The sequence below is a fragment of the Ursus americanus genome, chromosome 13 (genome assembly GCF_024610735.1).
Source record: "Ursus americanus isolate L20-20 chromosome 13, mUrsAme1.1.p, whole genome shotgun sequence".
Lineage (NCBI taxonomy): Eukaryota > Metazoa > Chordata > Mammalia > Carnivora > Ursidae > Ursus > Ursus americanus.
Window position 1 is genome coordinate 66,890,122 of NC_142139.1, and position 25,227 is coordinate 66,915,348.

General features: G+C 39.9%; 1 protein-coding gene across 2 annotated transcripts in view; it reads left to right on the forward strand.

Moving 5' to 3' along the window:
- Positions 1-21,032, forward strand: part of EBF2 (EBF transcription factor 2) — a 186,886-nt gene extending 165,854 nt beyond the window's left edge. The window contains exons 11-16 of one of the 2 annotated variants that reach the window (XM_045774104.2): positions 2,138-2,226; positions 3,497-3,562; positions 3,646-3,823; positions 5,392-5,577; positions 13,268-13,435; positions 18,134-21,032. In XM_045774104.2, coding sequence (XP_045630060.1) covers positions 2,138-2,226; positions 3,497-3,562; positions 3,646-3,823; positions 5,392-5,577; positions 13,268-13,435; positions 18,134-18,165 — 719 coding nt within the window. In that variant the 3' untranslated portion in view covers positions 18,166-21,032. The remainder of the gene's footprint in view (positions 1-2,137; positions 2,227-3,496; positions 3,563-3,645; positions 3,824-5,391; positions 5,578-13,267; positions 13,436-18,133) is intronic. The other variant, XM_045774105.2, reaches the window with a different exon arrangement.
- The last annotated feature ends 4,195 nt before the right edge of the window (positions 21,033-25,227 follow it).

The window sequence follows — 25,227 nt, forward strand, 5'->3', positions numbered from 1 at the left end:
AATAACAGATAGCTACCATTGGTTAAAAACTTTTTTTGTGCCAAGAATGGTGTTGGGGGCATTATATAAATGGTTTCATTTAATTTTGACAGCAAACCCATGAGATGGATTTTAAACATAAACTTACAGAAATTAATAGTGAAGCTGGAATTCCAACCCAAGATCCATTTGACTGTAAAGCTGATTCTCTTAATGACTCTGCCATATACCACCACCCACACCCCTCACACGCTGCCTGCACAGACATATAAAAACCAAAAGCGTTTCTAGGCACTAGTGAAACTCTTAGAAAATGTGATGAGGGAGTAATCATATTTACAAGAAAAATGATAAAAAGTGAAATACATAGCAAAAAACAAAAAAGGAAAATAAAAAACGTATTACCTAGATGATAAGCAGGACACATTTTACTGGTAAACCTAAAGGAGAAAAAAAAAACCTAAAGGAGAAGAATTCATATATGTTTGTACATGTTTATGCAAATATACACATGTATTTTGTGTGTGTGTGTATGTGTGTGTGTGCATGTGTACTTTTCATGGAATTGGGATGGTCTTTCTACATACAATACCTAAGGACAAATTGGAATATGATATTGTAGCATGGAGAGAGTATGAATTTGAATTTTGTAACTGGAGAGAGTATGAATTTGCACGTTCTTCTGAGAAGTGTTGGATGGGATGTGTGTTGGTCCTTAAATATAAATCATAGTTTTTGGTCCAGTAATTCCGATTCTTGGAATTTTCCAACTGAAATCATTAAAGCTATACACAGTGGATAATTTTTGCTCTGATTTTTATAATAATGAGAAATTAAGGATCACGTTAAACGCCAAACATTAATAAGCCATTTAAATAAATTATAGACCATGTCATGGAAAAATATGCAGGAATTTTAAATAATGTTATAAAAGAATAATTAATAACCTGGGGAAAAGTTTGATATATTGTTAAATTGATAAAAAGTAGGTTATGTAACAGTGTGACTAGGATGTCTCTGAATAATTTTAAGTATGTGTGCGTGTTTAAATGTGGAAAGATATAAGCAAAAATGTTAACCCAGATCATCTTTGAAATGGTGAGGTTATGGATAATTGTATTTTTACTTCCACATTTAAATTTTTTTATAATTCTTCTAAACAAAAGGTGTTGCTTTGATATTTAGAATGACAGCAACAAATATTCACAAAACATATGTGCAAAAAGGAGGATTAAAAAGGAAGTACACCCTCCTGTGTTTACTGCTGCCTAATGGGAGTGCAGGTGGTGATTATTTTATTCTTTGGGTCTTTTTTCTTTTCTTTGATCATGCATTAATTTCAAAACTATAAAAATTAAACAACAGACTTTTAAGAAGTCAAAGAAGAGAGGAAGGAGAAAGGAGAAGGGACTCAACTCCAAAAACTCTTTAGCATGATAGAAATGCTACTCCCTCCCTCCCTCATTTTATGATTGCTGACGCTAAGCGCCTACTATGTGCCAGGCACTGTCTTCCACGATGAGAACACAGTGGCAAAACAAAGCAAGTATGCATCCTGATTCTATGACACTTTCAGCATATGGTGGAGCATGACATCAAATGAATGTCCATGTAGCAAACTGTAATTGCAAATTCTGTAAGTGTATTATGCGTAAGAACAGGGCTTTATGAGAACAAACTCACAGACGGTTTGTATATGTATGAATGTAAATATTTGAGAGATAAGAAAAAGTGATAATTAGGAGAATGAATAGATGATAAAGGTATACTTGGGAAAGAGAAGGGGGAAGAAGGAAAAGCATGTAAAGGTAGTTTATTGTTTTCATAAAAAACTGGGATATGGTTGATTGTGTAGTATTTCTGATTATTTGAGAGTGGCAGAGAACGGTAAGTTGTGTGCACTTAGGGCAGAAATAATAAAATAAGTGTAATCACCCTGACATTTTGAAATATCATTCTAGTGCAGAGACATTAAAGTACTATGAATTCCAAACTTATAAATGTGAATTAACCAATGTCAACTTTATCTTTAACTAATTCTGTCCGTTATGTATCAGTTCTCAAATAATAGCAGAACCTTTCTATTGCCAGTGGAAGACTTTAGAGGCTTTGTTTATGGCCATGAAACATACTCAGAAAGAGGACTTTTATTTTTCAGCATTAAATGAACCCACCATAGACTATGGCTTTCAGAGACTGCAGAAGGTCATCCCAAGGCATCCTGGAGACCCAGAGAGATTAGCTAAGGTAAAAAAACACTTTGGAAATTGACAGATGAAAACCTTATCATGGGATTTCAGCAAATTTAGATAAATCCAGCAAATTAAGCCCCTTTAAAATTACATTAGGCCCTGAAATATGGCTAAGCTTTAGATACACATAAAATATCTCCTAACTCTGAGATATATTGTGATGAATATCTGAGGGAATAGGAAATCTGAAAATTTGGTCCTATAAAACAGATACACTACAAGTATCCAGTTTATGAAACATTGCCAACTTTATGAAAATAAATTAATCCACAGTCAGGTATTTATCGAGGGACTACCCTGTATATAGGTATTTATATAGGTATATAGGTATTTAATGAAGTGACAAATGCCTCCATAGAAAATTTCTATGGAATGTTTTGCTTTCAAGTGGACTTGCTTATGACAATTATATCATGAATCTGGCCCATTATTCTAGCTTTCTTCATTGAAAAATACATTAATTTATTAGGTATTTGATTAATGAGATGTTATTAAATTTTAACATCTACATTTGCATTTTGAGCACACACATTATAATTTGCCGCGTTCTCTTTTCTGTGCTGTGAGTAAAATTCAAGAACCACATTTGCTTCTGCATCACACCTTTATTTTCCTCTTGGAAAAATCCCCAGCCCCACCATTAAATTAGATGATATCTGGAAAGTAGGTTAATAGCAATTTAAAAGGCTGTTAAAAACAGGAGGTGGAAAAGACAAAATGAGACGAAAGGGATTACTGATTACTAATTCTCTTTGGTTAAAGTGAACAGGGGGAAATATTATTGAAAGAATTCATCTTTATTAGAATAAAATTTTGCAGAAGGCACTGCCAAGATAATTTCAGTATTATGAACCATTCCTTGGCAAGCAGCTAAACTCAGGTCAGTCAATCATTCTAAGAATTTTTGGTTAATTAGAGTACCAGATTCTTTAATGGAATAGTCTGAAAGTTTTTAATGGCACTTCCATGACATTAGTAATTTTAACCAACTCCACTTTTCATCTGGTCATTTTTTATCTTGGTGCTGTAGTCATGGATGGAACCATTTTTATCTAGATGAATTCCATGTAGATACATATTTAGAAAGGGATTTATTTATACAGTTATATTCTGCCTGTTAAACCAAATATAGGACCTCTTAGCCACTTATTTATATTTTAGGGAGGATGTCTGGACTTTTTATTTTTATACATAATTTTCCTTTGAGTTGGCCATTTGGGGGTTTTACCTTTGGTTATATCTCACCCTTTCTGTTCTTTTTCCAGGAGATGCTATTGAAAAGAGCTGCAGATCTAGTGGAGGCCCTCTATGGCACACCACACAATAACCAGGTTAGATGCTCCCATCTTACACTCTATTGGGTTTGACTCTTCGTGCTATATGAAAATGCTCACCTCAACCTGCCATTTTGTAGGACATCATTCTGAAGCGAGCTGCAGACATTGCAGAAGCCCTGTACAGCGTCCCCAGGAATCCCAGCCAGATCCCAGCTCTCTCCAGCTCCCCGGCTCACAGTGGCATGATGGGCATCAATTCGTACGGCAGCCAACTTGGGGTCAGCATCTCAGAGTCAACACAGGGAAATAATCAAGGTACTACCCTTTCTCAGAGTCAAAATTCCAAACGTCTTATCCATTTACAAGGTTTGTTCTGCCTGAGCGGAGGGAGGTAAAGCTTGATTCATATACCATCAAAAAAACGTGTCCCAGATAAGCAGTGCCATCATATATTGGATTATCTCAACATGATCGGTGGTGTTTTGTGAGATTTGGGGCTTTTTAGGTCCCAGGTAGAATCCCTTTAATTGCAAATGTTTAAGGTTAAGATGAACTGTGATTTACTTAGACGGGTTTTGACTTCCTGAAACTAGACTTACAGGTGTAATTTGGCTAAAATGTGCACTTCAGCTATTGTGATTATCAGCTTGAATAGTGGAAGGAAGCTGAGTCATTGCCATTGTCATTTGTTATGCATGACCCTCTCTTCCCAGTAGCCCAGGCAGAGTGGTTTTGTTTCCTTTAGTGACTTCTGTTTGTGCATTGTCTCATATACAAACACAGAGCAACACACTTTACAGTTAACTGTGCTTTTTACACGTGAAGTATATCGCATTAAGATTTTTGTCACTGAGGTTGATTTTATTAAGGTGCTGAGTTGATCACAAATCATTTTTTTAAAAGGAATAAATTTCCTAAAGATGCCCCTAACCTTGGGATAGTTTTATTTCCAATTTCATTCATCCATTGGAAGGGAATTCCTCATTTTCATGCCCAGGGTGAGTTTTTCTTACAGAAGGGTGGGTGCAGACATATGATTGCCTTTTTTTTGTTCTTCAAATTGAGGTCATTTCTTAAATAGCTTTAGAGACTATTATCCAAAGTGGGTTATTTCAGGATGGGTTAGGTGATGTCTCTGTGCTGGGGGTTTCGGAAGTATGGGAAGGACTTGTTCCTTCCCCATCCCTCCCATAGAGCAGATATCACTGCACTCAATTGCTGATGGTTCCATGTCTTTGGTCAAAGAATAGCACATTTAGATGAACTTAACAACAATTTTTAAATAAAGATGTTCCCCACCCCCACTAAGGGCATGGTAAAAACCTTGAACTAACATTTCCAAAGGTATGATCTGCAGAGTACGAGTGGCCCTTGAGATGTTATTGGGATGCCTTTTGCCCACCGTTCCCAGAAAAGATACTGTGGTGCGCTAAATTTGGGAAACACTAGGTTAGCAATTTAAACTGTTTTGCTTATTCTCTAGGCCCTACGTATGTGAATGTTCAAGGAATGACTACAGTACCCAGCATCTGCAGCCTTTACTTGACCACAGAACGCTCGCATCAGTGATACCCATTAAGATCTCATAGGGCTCTCGTGTGTTAGGAAGATTAGTCATCAATCCTTGGTGTGAGCTGGAGATGTTGACTGCAAATGGGAACAAAGAGGAAGGAGGGATTGTCAAGGACATGGTCTTGTGTAGGGTGGGGAAGGGAGAGGAGAATATAAAGGCTGAAGACAAACTCCAGACTTTCCACCCCTGACCAGGGGTGGCTTGGGGGTGTTCTATAGTCAGCGGACCACATGGGCCCATGCTGCCATATTTGGCCTGTGCTGGATGTGTGTATCAGTTCATTTATCTTGGCTTTTTTCTTGTTATCCAGGGTACATCCGCAACACAAGCAGCATCTCTCCGCGGGGCTACTCTTCCAGCTCCACCCCCCAGCAGTCTAACTACAGCACCTCCAGTAACAGCATGAATGGCTACAGCAACGTCCCCATGGCCAACCTGGGTGTCCCAGGGTCACCAGGATTTCTAAATGGCTCCCCCACAGGCTCCCCTTATGGAAGTAAGTGCCCTTTCCATCTCTCCTGCTCTCCCTGTGTCTCTGTCCCTGGGTTTCACTCTTCAGCCTTTTGAGGGAGAGTTGCACCCCTACACCTTACTGACTTGTGGAGGAGTAGCCCAGTTTCCTGAGGAAATGTTGTTCCTGCCTTTTGTTCTTTTCCCTTAGCTAGACTTTGGTGCACTTGGTTGCTCAAAGTCTTCTGAAGGAAAGAAAAGAGTGAAACTATTTGCATTACACAAAGAAAAGATAGATGTATGTGGCTTGTGTGGATGGGATCAAGGAACGAAGATTCCATTTCAGTTAACATTATGTATACTCTTCATTAGGTACTTTTAGATGTAATGTTTTCTTTAATCCTCAGAAGAACCTTCTCCTTGTGGCTGAGGAGGTTGAGGTGCACAGCAGTTAACTCATCCAAGGTCACACCGCTAGGATAGAGCAGAGTCGTCATTTGAACACAGAATTTGTGGCTTGCTTATTTTGTGTGTCTTACCACACTCCCGTGTCACTTTGTTACATGGCCCTCCCCTCCTTGTGTACCTTCTGAGAAATGGAATTTAACTGCTCATGAGAGAGTGATCTGAGATGGACCTTTTAATCATAATCTGGGCTAGCTAGACGTCGTAGGGGGTTGTGAAAACTCATTTGGGTTGCTTTGAGGGCTAAGAAGCTTGAGAGAATATGTGTCTTCAAGCCCACCTAGGGAATACTTCAGGCCAGGGGAGAAGCCACCATGGGGAGTCTGTGTGAGTGAGTGGAATGTTCTTGAAATGCTGGCTCCTGTTGCAAGGCTCTAGAGCAGACCATCTGTTTACCCAGAGTGGTTCCCCTATGCCAGGAACAAGGACAAGTCAAGGACAGCATACAACCATTTCCACCACAGCTCAGAGAGTGACATGCCAAGGATCTGGAGGCTGCCTTTCTCAGCCTTGTTGGTTCTCTAGGGACACACACCATGAGTTACTTCTGGGTTATCTATTCACTTCACTACCCTCACAAGTGTACTCAATGTGATAAGGACATAGTAACCAAATAGCAGAGGTAGTAGAGGTTGGTTTTTCTACTACAACTAAAATCTTGTTGCTGCAAAGACATGATTTCTGTGTTGTGTCGTGTCAGATGGCCCAGATCAATTAGATCAGAGTGGTCTAGATGAACAAACTGGTGCTTGCTCGATTTATTTCTTTACTTCTTTTTACCTTATCTTGTTCCAAAAATATTTTGGGAGATATTAATAGTGAGATGAATGTTATGAAAGTATAAAATAACATAAGAAACTAAGATAAATGAAAAAATATGGATAGGAAAATTAGATGAATCCAAGGACTAGTCTGGATTCAGTCTTATTCAAAGGAGCCACTACCTTGGTTCAGAGGCTTACAAGATTTGGGAAAGCAGAAAGAGAAACACTATTTGTTTTAAGATTTTATGTCCACACATTTTTGGGGGGTAGCTCAGGAGAAACCTGATTTTTCTGTTGCTGAGACCTTGGAGAGACTTCTCCCATGCATCACTGTGGAGAGGGTGCCCTGTGTGCAGAAGGGACCACATCTTAACAAATGACACAATGGCAAGGGAACCACTGTGTAAAGGATGTCATATAATGATGGTGACAACAATAAGAGTAACTCACAACTGCATTCCACTTTGCAACCTAAAAAGCATGTACACAAATAGAATCCAATTGGATCCTCACAATAACCTTATGTCATGGCTATAATCATAATTATTACTATCATTTTCCCTTACTTATAAGGGAAGGGTTAGTATGATTTACTCAAGGATTTGTAGCCAATAAATAGTAAAAATAGGACTAGAAATACATCATCAGATCCTGAATACCATGTTCTAAAATTATTCAATAATATAAGAGATATTTCATGTATTTATAATATACGGTTAGGCTGAACATTATGGAATTACTTTTTTTTTTCCCCAAATGGTGATTTCACAGGTTCAACATCCATTTATGAATAAAAATCTGTATATGTGGCTGAACCATACGAATCGTCATTTTTGTAGATCAAATACAGTATATAGTGTGGTGATGAGGCAGAGAGAGCAAAAGAAAGACAAGGAGGGGTGGGTGGGTAGGGTTGAGAGAGAGAGACAGAGATAGAGAGACAGAGAGAAACAGAGAGACAGACAGACACAAAGAAGATGAACAGATAAAATGAATATGACCACTGTGTAATTGCTTGATGTTTCTTAGGAGATAATTCCTTTGGTAGAGAGGGGACCTTCCCACTCCAGTGCGTGACAGCTTCCTTCCACTAGCCTCCCTTGATCATCCAGTCCCACTGCCACAAGGAAAAGGATAGCACCCAAATCTTCAAATCACCCATTAAAACAAGACGGCATGTTCAGAATAGGGAGCAGCGCCCTGCCCAATGGGAGGGGGAAACAACAGAGAACCCGCTTCTTGCTCCAACTGGGTCTGTGTGATCTCTTGCACCTTTATTTTCTGAAGGAGGGTCTGAAGCAGTCACAAACTGGGAATGGATTCCAAACAGTGCCTTCATTACGATAAAATCCCCTACTGCAAAAATACTGAATACCCCACGGAGTTCATTACAATAGCATCTGACCTGTATTTCTAGCCAGCTAAGTCTTAACTTCTCTGGGAAATACGAAAAACAACCCAGGGGAAACCATTTTTGTCAATTCTGTTGCTTGTGTCTAAAAACACCAGTCTACGATTTTTCATTGTCTTTTTAAAACTAGTCTGGTGCAGCCAGGCCATGCCATGGAGCAATCACTTGCCAGAGTCATTCAGAAGAAATAAAGCCAAGCCTCTCGGTCAAGTTGATTTGCATTATGGCCAATGCACAGTATCAGAAACCTGCATCTTTACTGTTTCTGCTCTCACACTACTTCAAAAATGTCCAAACAGATGTTTTTTCAATTTCACATACAAACTTCACTTCCTGGCGGTAGCAGTGTGTGCCAAGTTCCAGCTCAGTGCAAGTTTTTATGGCTGAATTCTAAACCCCTGACAATAGGGGGTTATAATGAAATGCGGACAGACCCCTTCACGCCAACAAATGCAATGGCTCAATGCAAAGGAGGATATGGTGCCCGGTGAGTTCCAGCTGGGACTGTGCAAGCTAGTCAATCCTTATAAGAAGAAAAGTGGTTTTTCCTTAACTCCCCACGTTCACAGAGATTTGGGGGCCAGATGTACTTGCCTTTTCTTTGGCCTCTATCCGTAGAGAGAGAGAAATGTCCAGAGAAAGTCTCAGTTGCAAGTATATATGATCAGCTTTCCTAAAATGGTGCACTCTGGTGTCCCCAAAGATGGTCTACTGGGCAAGCTTGCAACACTCATGGGACCACTTCTTCCAAAGCAGAATCGCCACCAAGCAATTCCAAAGTTTGTGACAGAATCTATACAGAAATCCAACCTCTGTTCAGGGATTCCTACTTCATTTACGTCGTCTTAGACTATGCCCTGGGGCTCAATATTTTTATATTTTCAAAAATAAATATCAAGACATTTTCTATTGTAGAGTATTAAATGATGATTATAGAAAATTTAGAGCAGATGGAAATAGTTTCAAAAAGAAAGCATACTCCCACCATAAAAAACAACCTTGTTAACATTTTGACATATTGCTATTGTCTTTTTCTCTAGAAAAGAAAAAAAAATCCTATTACAATAGTAACATTCTCATTATGCACAATTTAAAAAGCATGTATATGTAAAAGAGAAAAGAAAAATGAGATACTTTATTTCTGTGCAGCCATGACCATTGTTAACTTTTAAAGTATGGCCTTCTAGCCGTAGATGGATACATTTCGGAAATTACAGTGTCTACTCTGATGCACAACTAATGGGATTCTGCCATGAGATCAATGAAAGAGGGAGTGGAAGAAAAGTGGCAAAATTATCAAAGTCACAGATATGAAGCTAGGCTCCATAAAATCTGTCAATGATGCAAACCTGTGTCCTAAGAATGGAGAACAGATATGGGGAGTGATGTTTGCCTTGCGAAGTTCACTGCAATCAATAAGCTTTTCCCAGGAATTTGAGAATTTATTAGTCTCTTTGCTTTTTTTTTGTAGCAGAAAGGTCAACGGGCAGCCTTGTTTGCAGGTAGTAAAGCCTTCAATCGAAGAGGAACATTAACACCCAGGAAAGCTGTTATGCCTATTGCTAAGGGTTATATTCTTTTGTTGTTACCCCCCCCAAATGGAGATTTTCCATTTGTTTAACAGCTTTGATTGGTTTCTGCTACATCAAAAGTAATGCATGTTCATTGCAAAAAACTTTGAAAATATGGACAAGTGAAAGGAGTAAATTTATGAATATTCATAATCCATTGCTCACAGAGAACATTGTTGAAAGTTTGGATGTATATCACATCCTACTAAATTTTTGCTTTGTATGTTTTCTTAAAAAAAATAAAATTGGGTTTGATGTATATGTTATGACATAATTTGCATTATTCATCTGAGGAGGCATACCTTTCTGAGTTGTCAAATATTCTTCTCCAACATTAGCTTTAATATTTGCATAGCATGCTATTTTATACGCTGAATATTCTTTACCCTGCTGCTTGGTCACTTCTATTATTTTCCAATTTCTCACAATTATAAAAATGCCCTTGAATCTATTTTTTTTTGCAAATTTATGATTATCTCCTTGGGATTAATTTCTCAAAATTAAATTACTAGGTTAAAAAATATACACATTTTAAAACACTTTGATTTTAAATACACATTGCCAAAGCCCCCCCAGAGAGATGAATGCTCCCCTTAGGAAAGGAAGAGTATCTGTTTCCCTGCCCTGTTCATTTCTTCTTAATCGTTGTCAATTTGGTAAAGTGGAAAGTATCCTCTCCTTACTGTTTTAATTTGCATTTGATTACTAAGCAGTTTGAACGTTTTTTAGGTCTTCGAAGGCCTTTTGGTCATTTTGGTTCCTGTCTCCTTTTGTGACTTGGCTTTTCCCATTCTTTGCCTACTTTTCTAATTGGGATGTTTTTCTTTTTTCTAATTAATTTATAAAAATTTTATCAGCTATCGAGGATATGAACATATCTAAATAATTATCAGGAAGATTTTTCCTAATTTGTCATTTGCCTTTTCTCCGTTATAGTACAAGATTTTTTGTCATGTGGCCCATCTTATCTCCTGATGTTCTCCTTAGGCTTTGAGGTTGAAAGGATTATGTAAATTATATAACCTTCCTAATTTTTCTACTAGCGCCCTTATAATTTTGTTTTAGCAAATAATTCATTAATCCACTTACATTTACTTTAGTGTTTAACAGGAGGAAGCGCTTTAAATTTCTGTCTCTGGGGGACTTTGTATTGTTCCCATGCATTTATGTCCCCATTAATTTGAAATGTCGCCTTTATTAAGTTTCAGTTCTCATATATATCCAGGTCTGTTTCTGGCCTCTTTTTTCTCCAAGGATTTGTCTGCCTATTTCTATGCTAGTATAACACTGACTTCATTGATGTGGATTTTCCATTAAGTTTTAATATCTGTTAAGATAAATGCCTCCTTAGTACTTTTCAAGTATTAACAGAATTTTCTGGCTCTTACAAGTGTTGTCGCTTTTTAAATAGATAAACATAGAATTTGTGTTTGTTGACATACACAAATTAAAATTCCTTTTGGGATTTTGAATATAGTTGCATTAAATTTTAAATTAATTTGAACATTAGTTTAGCATTTTACAAAAATTTGGTAAAAACTATTTTAAATGGGCACGTTATAGCTCTGTGCTTATTCAACCCTGCAACAGTTGTTTTATGTCACTTGGTGAGTTTGAGGTGACACTTCCACTGAGAGGCAGCCACATTTGACCAAATGAATCCACTTTAGGTTGAGGTCCCTTATTTAGAAAAGAAATATTCATAAAAGTGAGTCCTACGCCGAATATAAACTGAATCAAGTGTGTATATACAGGCCTAACTCACCTTATAAAAACTGTCCTCTATCATGGTGTAGGAGAGAAGGTGGTGCTACTGCAGACACAGAAACCAAGGCGCCATCTTGGTGCCTGATTGGTTCACACAGAATGGTGGAGATTGGACTGTGGTAGGAATCAGGGTTTCCTGAGTCTCAGCTTTCCTTTGACCTCTAATTCTGTGCCTTACACAAAGGGGAAAGGTCCCCGACCCCATATCGTTGATGCTAAAGCCAATGCTAGAAGAGGAGATTTTGCTTGAGAGTATGAATATAATCCATCCTCAATGTTTAACCATGTATCCTATTCTATAATAGGAATTAGCCCATTTTTTCTTCATTTTCATCTTTAAGTATTATGTGAGATTCTTCCAATACTTTATCCTCCTTTCCAATTCTTTTGATTCATGTTACTTGAGGAAAGACAGAGATGTGCTCAGATGCTTCCTTCTGCATAGCTCTGTAAATCAGGACTACCTAAGGATGAGCAGATTTTAGATAAAGCTCTTTTTTTGAAGTCTTTGGTTTGTAGTTTGGCTATACAAGACATCATATTGGAGGTATGCTGTATGATTGCTTTATATATGCAATTGTGTGACCATAGTACAATGTATATCTTTATAGTGAGAGGGGAGAAATGGGGATGAAGTCTTACACAGGTCATCGGAACAGTTGACCTTCAATTCACCTTGTACTTGGCCTTTGAACCATAAGTTACACTCATGTCCTCACTTTCAAAATTTACTTTGCAGAGTAGCTGGGTCACTGAAGATAAGAAGCAGAAGTTTCCACTCCTAGCCTTGACCGATAGTTTCCAGTAATTCTTGTACCAAGTCGTGTGACAGCTCAGAATTCTGGAGATTGTTCTAAAATAAGTCCCTGGAATTTGACCTTATTCCACAAGATGCTGTATCTGACAATTTTACCCTTGTGAACTCTAACTTACCCCTTACTTGAGTTAGTTGAACATAGAAGATAAAATTATCTTCTTGTATGATGTAACTTGGTAGAGTATCTGACATTAAGAGCTAGGGCATTTGATCATGGAAATTGCCTTTATTTTTCTTGGAAATTACAACACTTAGCTTTTGGCGTCCTTTAAGTAATTTTATTGTTAATATTGGTGTTTTTTCTGCACATTACATCAGAGGGGTCTGATTTGCAGCTTCATTTCCCAAGAGCTCTGAAAGTAGAGAGAAAGGGAGGTAATCTCCTAGATGTTAATAAACGTTTACATTTAATGAGGAAGTGGCCCATAGAGATGGCACTCTCAGAGATGTTAACCCCATAGGCCAAACCTCTGGAGCCCTGAGAATTGCCAGGGAAGTGTAGAGGTCCCAGACAGGACTTCTCTTTAGGGGGAAAAAGAGGTTTCCATTCTTGAGTAGATCTGATGATTTTTCAGTTATTAGTCTAAGTGTTCTCTTGTCAAGTTTCTACTCATGAACAAAGACCTGTCGTAGTATTACCTCCTGCTCTCACCTTCCTGACTCCCTGGCGGAAGAGCACTCTGCCTGCTGAGTCTCCCTAGCATTGTGTACATTCCTCCTGTAGGGTTGTTACCCTTGTCATTGTTTTGTTTGTATGTTCCCCCCACTGGGCGGGGTAGGGATGTTGTCACATTCAACTTGTTTTAATCCCTGAAATCTGGGACAGTGCCTGGAGTGAATGAGTAATTTCTCGGTGAATGTGTACAGGTTGTGTGTCCTGAAGAAAGAACTTAACTCCTAGGTTTGTCCCTTCTTAAGAGGATTGTGCCTTTGCTTTCCAGTTATGTCATCAAGTCCCACTGTTGGATCGTCTAGCACATCCTCCATCCTCCCATTTTCCTCTTCAGTTTTTCCTGCTGTCAAACAGAAGAGTGCCTTTGCCCCTGTCATCAGGCCACAAGGCTCCCCTTCTCCTGCCTGCTCCAGTGGCAATGGAAATGGATTCAGAGGTAAGCAAAGGTACCACTTTGGTACCACCATGATAAATGGGCCACAGGGCCAGCAAAGTAAGAGCAAACAGCACAACATCACTCCCTATCTCTAGCCATTTGCCTACAAAGAGATGCTTTGGTGTTTCCATCATGGTACACAGATGGCTTATACAACTGAGCTAGCACACCACCCGAGAACAAGATGGGGGAAAACAGAAAAGTTGGACAGCTCTTCAAGGTCACAGAATTAACTATGATAGAGCCATATATACCCTCCAGGAGTGTCTGGACTTCCCAGACCTTTGCTTTCTAGAAGGCCATGTCACGATTTCCCAGAAGCTGCCTGGTCACATCAGATACCACATGGTGATTGCTGCTTAACTAACGGGCTTGCCCATCTGCACTGCATACCTATTCCCATGGCATACATGGACAGGATCCATCAGGAGCAACCAGCACGTTGTGAGAATCCTGGTTATGTGCCAGTCAGATTAATAGCATGTGTCAGATTGGGGTGGAGCAGGGAGGAAAGAAGAAAAAGACATATACTGTCTAAGAACAAAAATTAATATCACCCATCAAACCCATTTTTGGGCAATGTATGAAAATATAGTATGACATAACATAACACAAATGTGACGAGTACATGAGAATCTAATCATCTAATTGTGAATGGGAGGCAGCTGATGGCAAAAGAGCAAATTGGAACCTGCTGAACACTACGGATCCTGATGACCCATATTATTTTTAGGCTCTTCTTCATGTCTTGACATGAAAACATTCATGACAAGCAAGTGTTGGATAAAGCCAAGCAGGGCAGAGGTTGGGTTAACCCCTCATGGATCAAAGCCTCTGAGGTCAGCAGGGCTTTGGATGAGCTGTGTCATCCCTGGAACAGCATCTGCCTAGTAGCCTGACCATTGTGCATAGATTCCTGATCCTCTGGGTCACCAGTGAGGGTTCATCAGCCAGTTGTGACTGAGCAGAGCTCTGGGAGATATGGTAGGTTCCTGTCCCATTTTACCTTAAGAGACAGGGGTGTCTCCTCAAAGTCAAGTGACTTGACAGAGAGACTGTGAAATGGGAACTGAAAACCCAGCACTCAGAAGAGTCCCTGAAAATTCTTTTACTTCCATCTAGACAAAGCAGCTGGGTAACATGCCACCCAATGTGCGAGTAGTTGGAAACATCTGTCTATTTGAGGGGAAAAATTGGTATATATATTTTGTTTTCATCTAGATGTCTGATTCCTAGAGAAACAGGCTCAACCTGTAGCTCAGTGTTGCCACCTGCCCCGTCTCTCCTCAAGCACCAGTGGTTTCCATCGCATCCTTGGGGGATATGCTCAGAACTTTTTCTATGAATGGCTTCATCTCCAGACTGGGAAATGTATACAATTGTTAAATATTTGCTGTATCTTTCTTTTCTGTATGCCCTCTTCAGTGGCAATGTCTCCCTTTGTAAGTTCTGTGGTTTTAGTCATGTCCCTTAACCAAGTGGGGGCCCCACAGGTCTTGTTGGGAAAATGCACAGTGGGGACCCCACGAAAGGCTAAGAGAGAGTGCAGGTGTAGGCAGAAGTTGGGAGGGATGCAGCCCTTTCCTTGTTCCAGGCAACCCTGGCCAACATTTTCAGCTTCACTTTGAGGAGAAAAAGTATAATTTGACTTCCATTTACCACACCTCCCTCACCTCCTCTCTCGCACATGTACTTAGTTGGGGAATTTGAGCTTGTTGTCTCAGATCTCCTGGGTCTATACTGTCCAGAGAGACTCGTATGTGGGGCCTACCTGGCTTTGGCCCCTGAGCATGCCAGGATGAATTTTTCACTGGCTCCCATGGCCTGGAATCCCCCCACCCCTGGTGGCTGAAAGCCCAAGTCTCACTGTGGTATTACTCGCTCAGGGTTGTTGGCCCAAAAAGCTGAAAGGGTGTGCGTGGTCATAGTGAGGTTTCTCTATGGGGGCAGCAGTAGCCAACATAGCTATAAGATCCTCTCTAGGGTCCTCAGCCATGTGAGGTCCTGGTCAGCACGGGTCAGAATAATGAAGCTGCGGAAGGGCTGAGCCACTTGTTCCATGTCTGTGGGACTGACGATTTTGTCAGTTACATGTAGGCTCTGGAATCTAGTCTCATTTCTATAGAATCACTGAGAAGTCCTGAGCCTTGTTTGGGTCCTACAATCCCCTCTAAATTCCTTTAGTGATTTGAACCTTACGAAGAAGAAGGAAGACAAAGGGAGGATGGCGGGCAGTACCTAAATTAGGAGTGCAGACTCCCACGTTTCCTCATTTTGCATCAGGTGGCTAGAAGCTCCAGGTCCAATGCTACAAGGTGTCCCACTGATGCATCGAGAGAGAAAACGAGCTGACATCAAACGCTCTAGCCATAGTCACTGAGTGAAGGAAGCCTGGGATTGCAGGGGTCCTCAGCACGAAGCTCCACCTCTTTAGAGACAGACAGTGGGAGAGTAAAAGTGTGATCCAAGGTGCTTGGATGATCACAGGCTGATGGAAAGTTTCTTCTCTCGATTTGTAGGGTGAGAGGGTTTCAACCATCTGCAGAGGTCACGTGCAACCAACCCTCTCTGAGACTTGCTGGTTTTGAGTACCACATACAAGACGCTGAACCAAGCGCTTTACATGAATTATCTTCCTCAAGGCTCACATCTCATACCATTATCATCAGTTTTAGTGAAGTAGTTTTCCCAAGGCCACAGAGTAAGATGACTTCAGACATTTTGACTCCAGAGCCTGTCTCTCCAGGGACAAGAATAGTGTGGTTCCTCTCCTTACCCTTCACTCATACCTGCTTTCCACCTGGACCAAAGGGGCTTATTGCTTTCCCATGAAATGCCAAAGGTAGAAAGAAATTGAACAAAGTGCAGTTCAGCATGCTTCCCTCTCCCCCACCAGTGAATGTGCTTACTTTTTCTCCAGTTAACTTCTGCTATCTGTCTGTTGGCTATGGTTTCTACAAGCAAAAAGTCAGGGTCACCACATAGCAGAGATACAGTCCACCTCGTGCCCGATGTGAGACTAGGAAGAAGGAAAATATGTGAAATCTGCTGGTCTTCCAGCACACGCTGGATCTTCTTCTTTGAGTGGCTCTGCCCTTTTAATAAGCTCCTTAGGAAACTCTCTGAGGACCCAGAAAAAAGAAGGGGCTGATGAGTTTTAAGTGTAATCGACAAGTTAAAGTTGAAAACGTGACCCAGAATCCTACCGCCAGAGAGCTCACATGCCGTGTTCACTGTCCCACCTTCTACCTCATTTATCAGGCATTTGCAGTGATGAGTATAGATTGTCGAGATAATATTATGCACTATGTGCCTGATTCATTTTCCGGCTCCCTCCAGGAAAAGAAATAAAATAAAATAAAAAAAAACCTCCTACACTCTGGGATAATTACCAGGGTTGCTATGTCTCCAAATCATCAGGGAGTGTCCAGAATTGAACTGCCTTTATTGAAAAGTTACATCGATTCAATATATAGTAATACAGGCAAAAATAATTAAGGCTTTGCTAGCTGTGTAAGACCTTAATCCAGATCTCACAAACATTCAATAAAGGCTGTATGGGCAGGGAAATAGACGGCTGACAATTTTGCCTGAGAAGACTAGCTGGCATGGAGAGAAGGGTGGGAGGGGAGGAAGAGGAGCGGGGGAGGAGGGAGGGTGGGTGTTGAGGGGAAGCAAGAAGAATTTTGGCCATTTGCTTATAAGCTCAGTAAGCACCACTCAGCAAAATGCTTCTATGATAATTGATAAGCTCTAGATGAGCCAGAGATGATAAAACTCAAAGGATCAAATATTAGATATGGCTTGAAGTTTTGACGCAAGGAAACTACTCTGCTGATTTCCAAGAATGTGAAAATTCTATGGGTTCATCACCTGAAAGCCAAGGTCAGAGGGGTATATTTTGCTGTGTGATTTTTCCCCATTGTGCTGATGTTGCTTTGTTTCCCACTTCAAGGGAAAACCTTGGACCCGATGCCCCCCCACAGGTATTGTGTGTGTCCTCTTCACTAGATGGAGGAGGCATTGGGATGGAAGGGATGAAGAGTGGAGATTGGGTAACTCCCAAATTAGGAACTAAATTAAGTCTTCTATTCCAGTGGATCAGCATTCATTAGTGAACAAGCATTGCATATCAGCAGTGAACGCCAAAGGAAGATGAGCTAGTTTGGGGGGGAAAAAAAAGCTCATCACATTTCATCTAGAACGGATAGAAACCTAGGATGCATAAAAAGCCCTGTTTGTTATAAACAATGCATGGAAAGTTACTCCGCACCTGGAGTTTTCTTTCCTGTTTCAATTAAGTGATTTGAAACCATATAATCTAGAAATTATGATAGTCTAATGATGAAAAATAAATATATCGCAAATACATTAAAATTTAGTTTATGTGTTTATGTCTATCATGTCAAGTATATAACCCATTACTATAAAACAAGACAAAACATAGCTCTTGGCCTCCCCACAGAACTTCAATAAACCTTGTTTATACTGCAGTGATTCGGTAAGGCTTCCATGCCGCTGACAGGCTCTGTGCTAGACCAAACCTGGAGAAAATGGGTTCCCACATCAGCTGAGTTTACCATCTCCCAGGGTTGTACCAGACTCTGTCAGTTCCCACCCTTGCCCCTCTCTCTGGGTTGGAGACCTAAGTGTTAACATGTCAGAGTCTCATTCCTGTGCCACACTCTTTCCTTTCAGCCATGACCGGACTTGTTGTGCCCCCAATGTAAAGAAGACGAAGAACTGCTTTCTTATAGCACAAAACTACTTACTCTGATGGACCAATAATGAAGAAAGCACTAGGAGCTCTTTGGGGAGAGTTGTGCCCCAGAATGAACATGACGAACAGATTTGGGCATGCAAGGAGCTGCATCTTACCAGGTCTCAACGTTTCTTGTCTAGCTCTCATGGTGGCTACACAAACTGACCCTCCTGGGGACAAGGACAAAAGATGTCATTGACGTAGTCAGTGCTAAGAGCAGAAATGCAATTCTTTGTTATGAACATTATGACAACCACCTTCCTATGTTTGTAAAATATTTAAGAAAAAAATTGGCAAACAATTCATGCTTAATATTTTGGATACTATTTGTTTTTCTTTGTAGGAAAAAAAAGTTGAAAGTTTCTATTTTCTATGAAGCCTTTCAGATACCAATTTAGTTTATGCAGAAAAAAAATTGAACAAAACAGGGTACCAGCATGGAAGACTTTCTTAAACGAAACCTGAATTGAATGATGAAATGTTGTTGTATGTGTGTTTGCTTATAGTTTAATCTCTTTAAAAAACAAAACAAAACAAAACAAAAAAAACAAAAAAAGGGAAAAAATTTTAAAATGTTTTACAATTATTTAAATAAATAAACGTGTAACTTATTGTAAGTAGAGGTAGAAATTAAGACCTTTTTGAAGAGAGAGGAATTTCTCTTCCTGATGTAAAATGAAAATGCAAACCAGTAGTAACAAGTTTAAAAGGTGTGTGATTATTATTGCAGTTACTTACTAGACTTTTATCCCCCACCCTGCATCCCCCTCTTTTTCCATCATTTTATTGACCCATGGGCAAGAACATGTACCTTATATAGATTCTTACAGAACAGCCCAATGCAGAAACAATGTTTTAGTCCAAACTCATCAATTCATTCCCAGCTCCATCCACTTTCTAAATAGTCTACACGTCCCTTTGGTATTCACTCTTTGTGAATTTTTAAAAAATTTATATTAGCTTTCAACGTTCTCCTCCGAGCAGTGCAGAGAATTGCCATGTTGTAGTGCAACCTAGGCTTTGCATCCTGGGCAGAGACATGTGTCTCACCTAAAAGAAGAGCCAAAGCCATGTGACTTTCCCAACCAAGTGGCCCCTTTGGAATTCTCCCTTGACAGAGCCACATGTCCCCTCCTCTTTGGTTACCTGGTTGAGCACAGAAGTGCCCTACAGAACTTCAGAGACAGGATTTAAGGAAGATGGTCCTGTTTCTTGGACTCTTAAGCACGAATCTTAGAACATCCCTGTCCTTTCTTCTCTTTGCAGATTTCCCCTCTCATGGCATTTAACTCTCTTGAAAAATAAATGTACCTTACTTGATACTGTTTCTAGGCAAGAATGGGATGGTGTGTGGAAGAGGAATGTTAAAAGCCCTAAGTCCCTCTCCTAATGTTCAAAAAGATGGAAACCCAGATTCTTAGCAAGGTTAGAGATTAGGGGCATCTTTGTTCCAAGCAGCCTAGTGACCCAGGGCTGCAGTGGGCTCTCATACTTCTGGAACTAGCTTTTAGGCAGAGAAACGTTGCAGGAGCTGCTAAGAGTGGCTGAGTCTTGAAAGTCTGGGTGGCCCTGAAGATGTATCCAGACTTATTTGGATTTCCAATAAGGGTGTCATTTTTTCATAGTTGGATGTCCAGTAAGGGTTCTCCTTGTTGACTCATTGGTACCTTAGTACAGTCCATGTACAGATTTTGGTTTGGGGTTCTAGCAGTAGAAATTGTTACAGCTCTCATGGAAAAACATCTTTAGTGCATCTGAGCCAATTTTAGATGACTTCACAAATTCCACCCCCCTTCTGTTGGTCCCATTGATACCTGCCCACAGCTATCCAGCCCCTGATAGTCTTATTTGCCTTCAACTATTTTGGAGTTACTCAATAGGACCCAAATATTATTTCTATGCACATGAGAATCCAAGGTTTTGGAAAGCTGGCATGCTTATAAATACTGCTGACAGTCCTTCGTGGTCAGGGCTTACAGCACTGAAACACAGGGAAAGCACAAGAGAAAGTTCCCCTGTGAAAAATCTGATCGAAGGAGAAGGGTGTGTGGAATACAAACATTACCATCCCAAAGTGAAGGCGGAACAAACCTAAGCATATTGAGACCTGGATTCGAGCCAATCCAACATAAGGAAATGTTTTTTTAAGTAGCATTGCTTTTAGAATCTGTGAATTTTGCTCTTGCATGAAGATGAGTGCAGTACTGTCTTCAAACTGATTGTAGAATTTGTTGGTAGCTTTACACCGAAAATGTGTGTAACTAAATACCAGACATCCTTGACCATTCAGCTAGAAGCTTGGCAGCAACAGATCTATTTAATTGTACAAATGTGTGTAAGGATTATTTTTAGTGTACTAATAAATTAAAAACAAAGCTACTCTGTCCTCTTCGGTCTTGCTGTTGAATCATTCCGGTCCCAGGTTCTTTTTGTGCCACTTGGAATACGAGTATTTCTATAGGTAACTACAAATTCTATCCTGTCTTTGTAAGAGGAGCTGTGTAAGATTTTCCATTTAAAGGGACAATTTACTTCATTATTTATCTCATTTTTTGTTATAGCGTCATATTTTTTTCCAGTTTTTCTTTGCACATTTCAGTATGCATGGTTTAAAAACCATTATCTTCTCTACCTTTTGTACAGTAAGATCTCATTTTCAAACTGTATAGTTTCATTCTATCGTTTTGCTTTGTCAGTTATATACAGTATAAAGTTGCTATGCACAGAGCTTTTTGTAAAGACAGCTTTTTTTGTTTACTGTTTTTAATGGTCTTACTTATAAAAGAATATCTTGTTTGTAAAATGAATATGTCTACTTCAGTTTTAAACTTTAAATTATCCTAACAAAAAATAAAATTTTTGTACTGTAAGAATGATTGGAACTTTGCCTTTTTTTTTTTTCCTGAAGTGAAAAAAATTAGTTTGGGATTTGTTCTTAAGTTTGGGGATTTTCTCATAACTGCTAGTCCCTGAGCTCTGGTTAAGAAAATCTTACTACAGCTTTTGCTTACACGGAAAGTGTTCTGAGCTGCTCACTTGGAGGAGAGAATATGTATGACTTCAGGTCATTTTTCTGTGTGTATTTACCTATATATCCATCTGGTCAAATTCCTTCTTAAAAACTCAAAAGGATCCTACTTTCTAGGTTGGTCTTTGGCTGTAGGGAGTTCTTGAGGTAGGTGGGTAGTCTACTTAGGTTTGAAACTGCATGTTAAACCAGTGTTAGAATTGATCCATCAGATGGTGAAGAATTGGAAGCTGGACACAAGGGCTTGAGGCCAATCTTAGATCACAGGCAGAGAGTAAGATGATTATCCCTGGAAGGGAATGATCCATAGGCAATGGCTCATAGAGAAAGCTACAGGAGCTCAGAGAAGACAGTAATCACAGAGGGTTGGAGTGATCAGAGAAGGTTCCATGGGGGAGGCAGGGCTGGACAGGCCTTCCAATAATTGTAGGAATTTTGTGGCAGAGGTTGTAATGAGCACTGCAGATGGGAAGACCATCACAAACCTGTAAGAAGAAATTCACAAAGCACATTTAGGTGAATGTAATTCTTTTTTTTTTTTTAATAACAATTGCAAATATTTATGTATCCAACACAGGAGCATCCAAATATATAAAAACATTATAACGTTTATAAACAAACATAAAGGAACTGACTGATAATAACACAATGAAAGTAGGGGATTTACCACATTATTTTTTTTTATCCATTCACCTGTACATAATAGACATTTTTTTCCAGTTTATGGCTACCACAAATAAAGCTGCTATCGATATACATTCCAAGTGATTGTATGGGCATATGCTTTTATTTTTCTTAGTCAAATATGTAGGAGTACATACTGCATCTTCTTTATCGATTCATCCCTTGATGGAATCTTGGGTTGTTACCATAGCTTGTATTATTCACAACAGAAAAGCTATGGTAGGTGAATGTAATTCTAAATGTCATTTTCCAGCAGACTGTTCACAAACATACACATGACTGAAATATCATTTTTCTCTGTAAGGGTATAGTTATCTTGAAACCACATAAATTATGTCCCTTGCATGAGTGGATGAGATGCTCTTTCTGAGCACTACTCTGAGAAAGCCCCCACTGCTGTTTTGCTTTTCTCTGTGAAGACTAAGTCTCTGCCTAGACGGTGCTCACCCTTGATCTTCTCATGGGGAGGAGCTTGCTCTTTGCAGCCTGGTATCTTCTCATCCTTCAGGGTTTGGGTTCAAGTATCTTCTACTCGTGGAGGCCTTGGCTGACCTCTGACCATGAAAGTTTCCCATTTATTCTCTTTCACTGAACTCTGCTTGTGTCTTCATCACAATTTGTATTCGCTTGTTGTGTACTTTAGACTGAAGGCTCATAAGCACAACGGCCTTATTGCTCTCAGTACTTCCTGTGGGGCACCAAGTTCAGTGCCAGAGGTGCCTAACAGATACCTGTTAAATTAGTGAATGAGCACATTGGATTCTGAAACCCCAGAGGCAGCTCTCCCTTGTTATGTGGGAGAGGTAGCTGATCTGTCATAAATGAGAGGAGATGGCATCACTTGGAGAGTCCACTCCTTAGGGACTATCTTGTCAGTCAACTAATCAAAAAAAGTGATGAAGTGTGTCTGTAATGTAAAGTGGCTGGTTGCTTAATAAACATAGAAATCTCAAAACGGGAGGAAGTGAGGAAGCCAAAGCCTCTGGCTGGTAGCCTGTTGGGGAAGTTGCTTTGCCCCTTGGCCCTGGAACTTATCCCATGTTGATTTTCGTGATGCTCAAATGTAATTCCAGAACCAGGACCTTTCAGGGAAATGTGCATTCCATTCCCATTCCAGATATGACACTTGACTTGTCAACCACTCATTTGAATAGCAAAGAGCTTTAGTGCCTTTACCAAAATGCAAGTTCACAGTGGCTGTAAGGCAGTGAATGTGAGAGAGTGAATGTGAGACTTTACGGATGAGGTGAAAGTGAGGTCCTAAAGGATCTTGCTCACCATGCCAGAGAGTTTAGACCACATCCGCTGGACTGTGCAGCAGGTAATGGGAGACTATTCCAGGAACCTGAGTTAAGGAGTGACACGATACACTTTATGCTGTAGAAAAATCACAGTAGCTACAGTGTGGGTTATGGATTGGAGCAAGTGGATACTGGAGGCAAGGAGACCAAGCAGACGAGAGACAAAAGACAGCTGATAGCACCAGTGTGCTGTACCTGTGCCTATGAGAGACATCCATTTTGACTGGTTGGCACCTGTGCCACACCATCCGATAAGTGTTTTTAAATGACTCCTGCAATTAGGACAATGTTGTAAGAATCTGGATAAGATTGACTCATACCTGACCTAAGGATTGCCAGTAGAGATGGAAAGTAGAGGAAAGATTTGAGAGAAAGACTTGCAGTTTGACAGGCCTTTACTGACTGATTAGATGTGGGAATGAGGGAGAAGACGGACTAGTATAAGTCCCAGTCTGCTAGTTAGTCAATTGGATTCTGTGCTAACATTAACTGAAGTAGGGAATAAAGAAGGACATATTGTGGGGAATGGAGAGATACAATGAGTTTAAATTGGGATGTGACTGCTCCGGTTCCTTTTTTTTCTTTCTTGGTTAAGCTAAAGATTGTTTTCCCACAGTTTATTTTAGGACTCTGGAGAATTATACTCTTTGACCCGTGCATATTTAAAAAAAAAAAAAGATTATTTCTATTTGAGTGGCTGTTTGGTTGGGTATAAAATTTCTGGGGTTACACTTTCTTTCTCTGAGAACTTCATATGAGAAGTTTTTTGTAAAGAAAGCTCCCAGGACTGAATGTTGCTGTGGTGATGTGAAGTCATGCCTCTCCTCACTCCTCTCTTTTATTTCCCTTATATAAGCAAAGAAATCCTATCATTTGTTGCGTAAGTCATGACACTTCTGAGCATGCGAGGGGGCACAGTGAATAATGATGCCTGGAAAACATGCAAACTGGCAGTTGGTCACCCTTGATATTTTTATCTGCCTGCCTAAAAGTGTCTTTCTTTGTATATGAAGTCCAGTGGTTTGTCTTAGTGTTGATAGTTCTGTGTATTTTCCCCCTTTGGGATGTAGCATTCTCTCTCAATGTGTAGCTTCAGGGGTTCTTTCATTTTTGGAAACTTTTCTTTAATTGTAACATAAAATATATTCTCTGTTCCTTCATTCTCTTGCTAGAGACTCCAGTTATTCATATGCTGGATCTCCAGTGTCTGTTGTTCATATCCGTCATGGTCTCTTTAGCCACCCTTGACTCTTAGCGTACCTGTAGGTTGCTATTCCCATGCTTGTCCCCCTCTCTACTCCCTCAAATGTGGCCTTAATTTTTCAGATGCTTCTATTTTTTCCTTCACTTTTTGATAAGCTCTATCGCTTATATCTCATTGCTTTCTACTGTGTTGCTTATTTTCATTGAGTTATTGCATCTCTTCTTTGAGCTATTGTTTTACAGAGAAATGATTGTTTTATTATTATGGCAATGAGCTTGAACAGAATTACCATCAGGTTCATGAAAATTTTTTTTTCTGGTGAGTGTTCATCACCTATCACTTCTTCTCTTTTTTCTTTTTTTCTCTCATGGTATATGCATATAAATCATGTTTTGATGCCTTATTGATAATACCCATCTTTGTAGTGAGTTTTTTCTGGATCAGCTATTTGCCAGAAGTTTGAGAGGGAAGGGTCTTGGGCCTTGTACCAACCTAGCAGGAATTCTTATTTCAGAGGGGTGTGTGTTTGTGTGTGTGTGTGTGTGTGTGTGTGTGTGTGTGTGTGTGTGTACAAGAGCAGAGAAAGAGAGAGACACTTGTTTTAGCTTTTGCTTCTTCTTGGGCAAAATGAAACAGCATGTGTGCTATTGCTCACAGTGCATGCTAGTCGTCCTCACCAACTGACTACTTCTTACATATGTGGCTTGTTTGCGGACTTCCCATGTCAGACTTGCCCAGTGTGCTTTAGGTCTCTGCCAAATGGGGTTCAGAGCTATGTTTATCATCAGACTACATGTTAATTCCAGTTGTTTG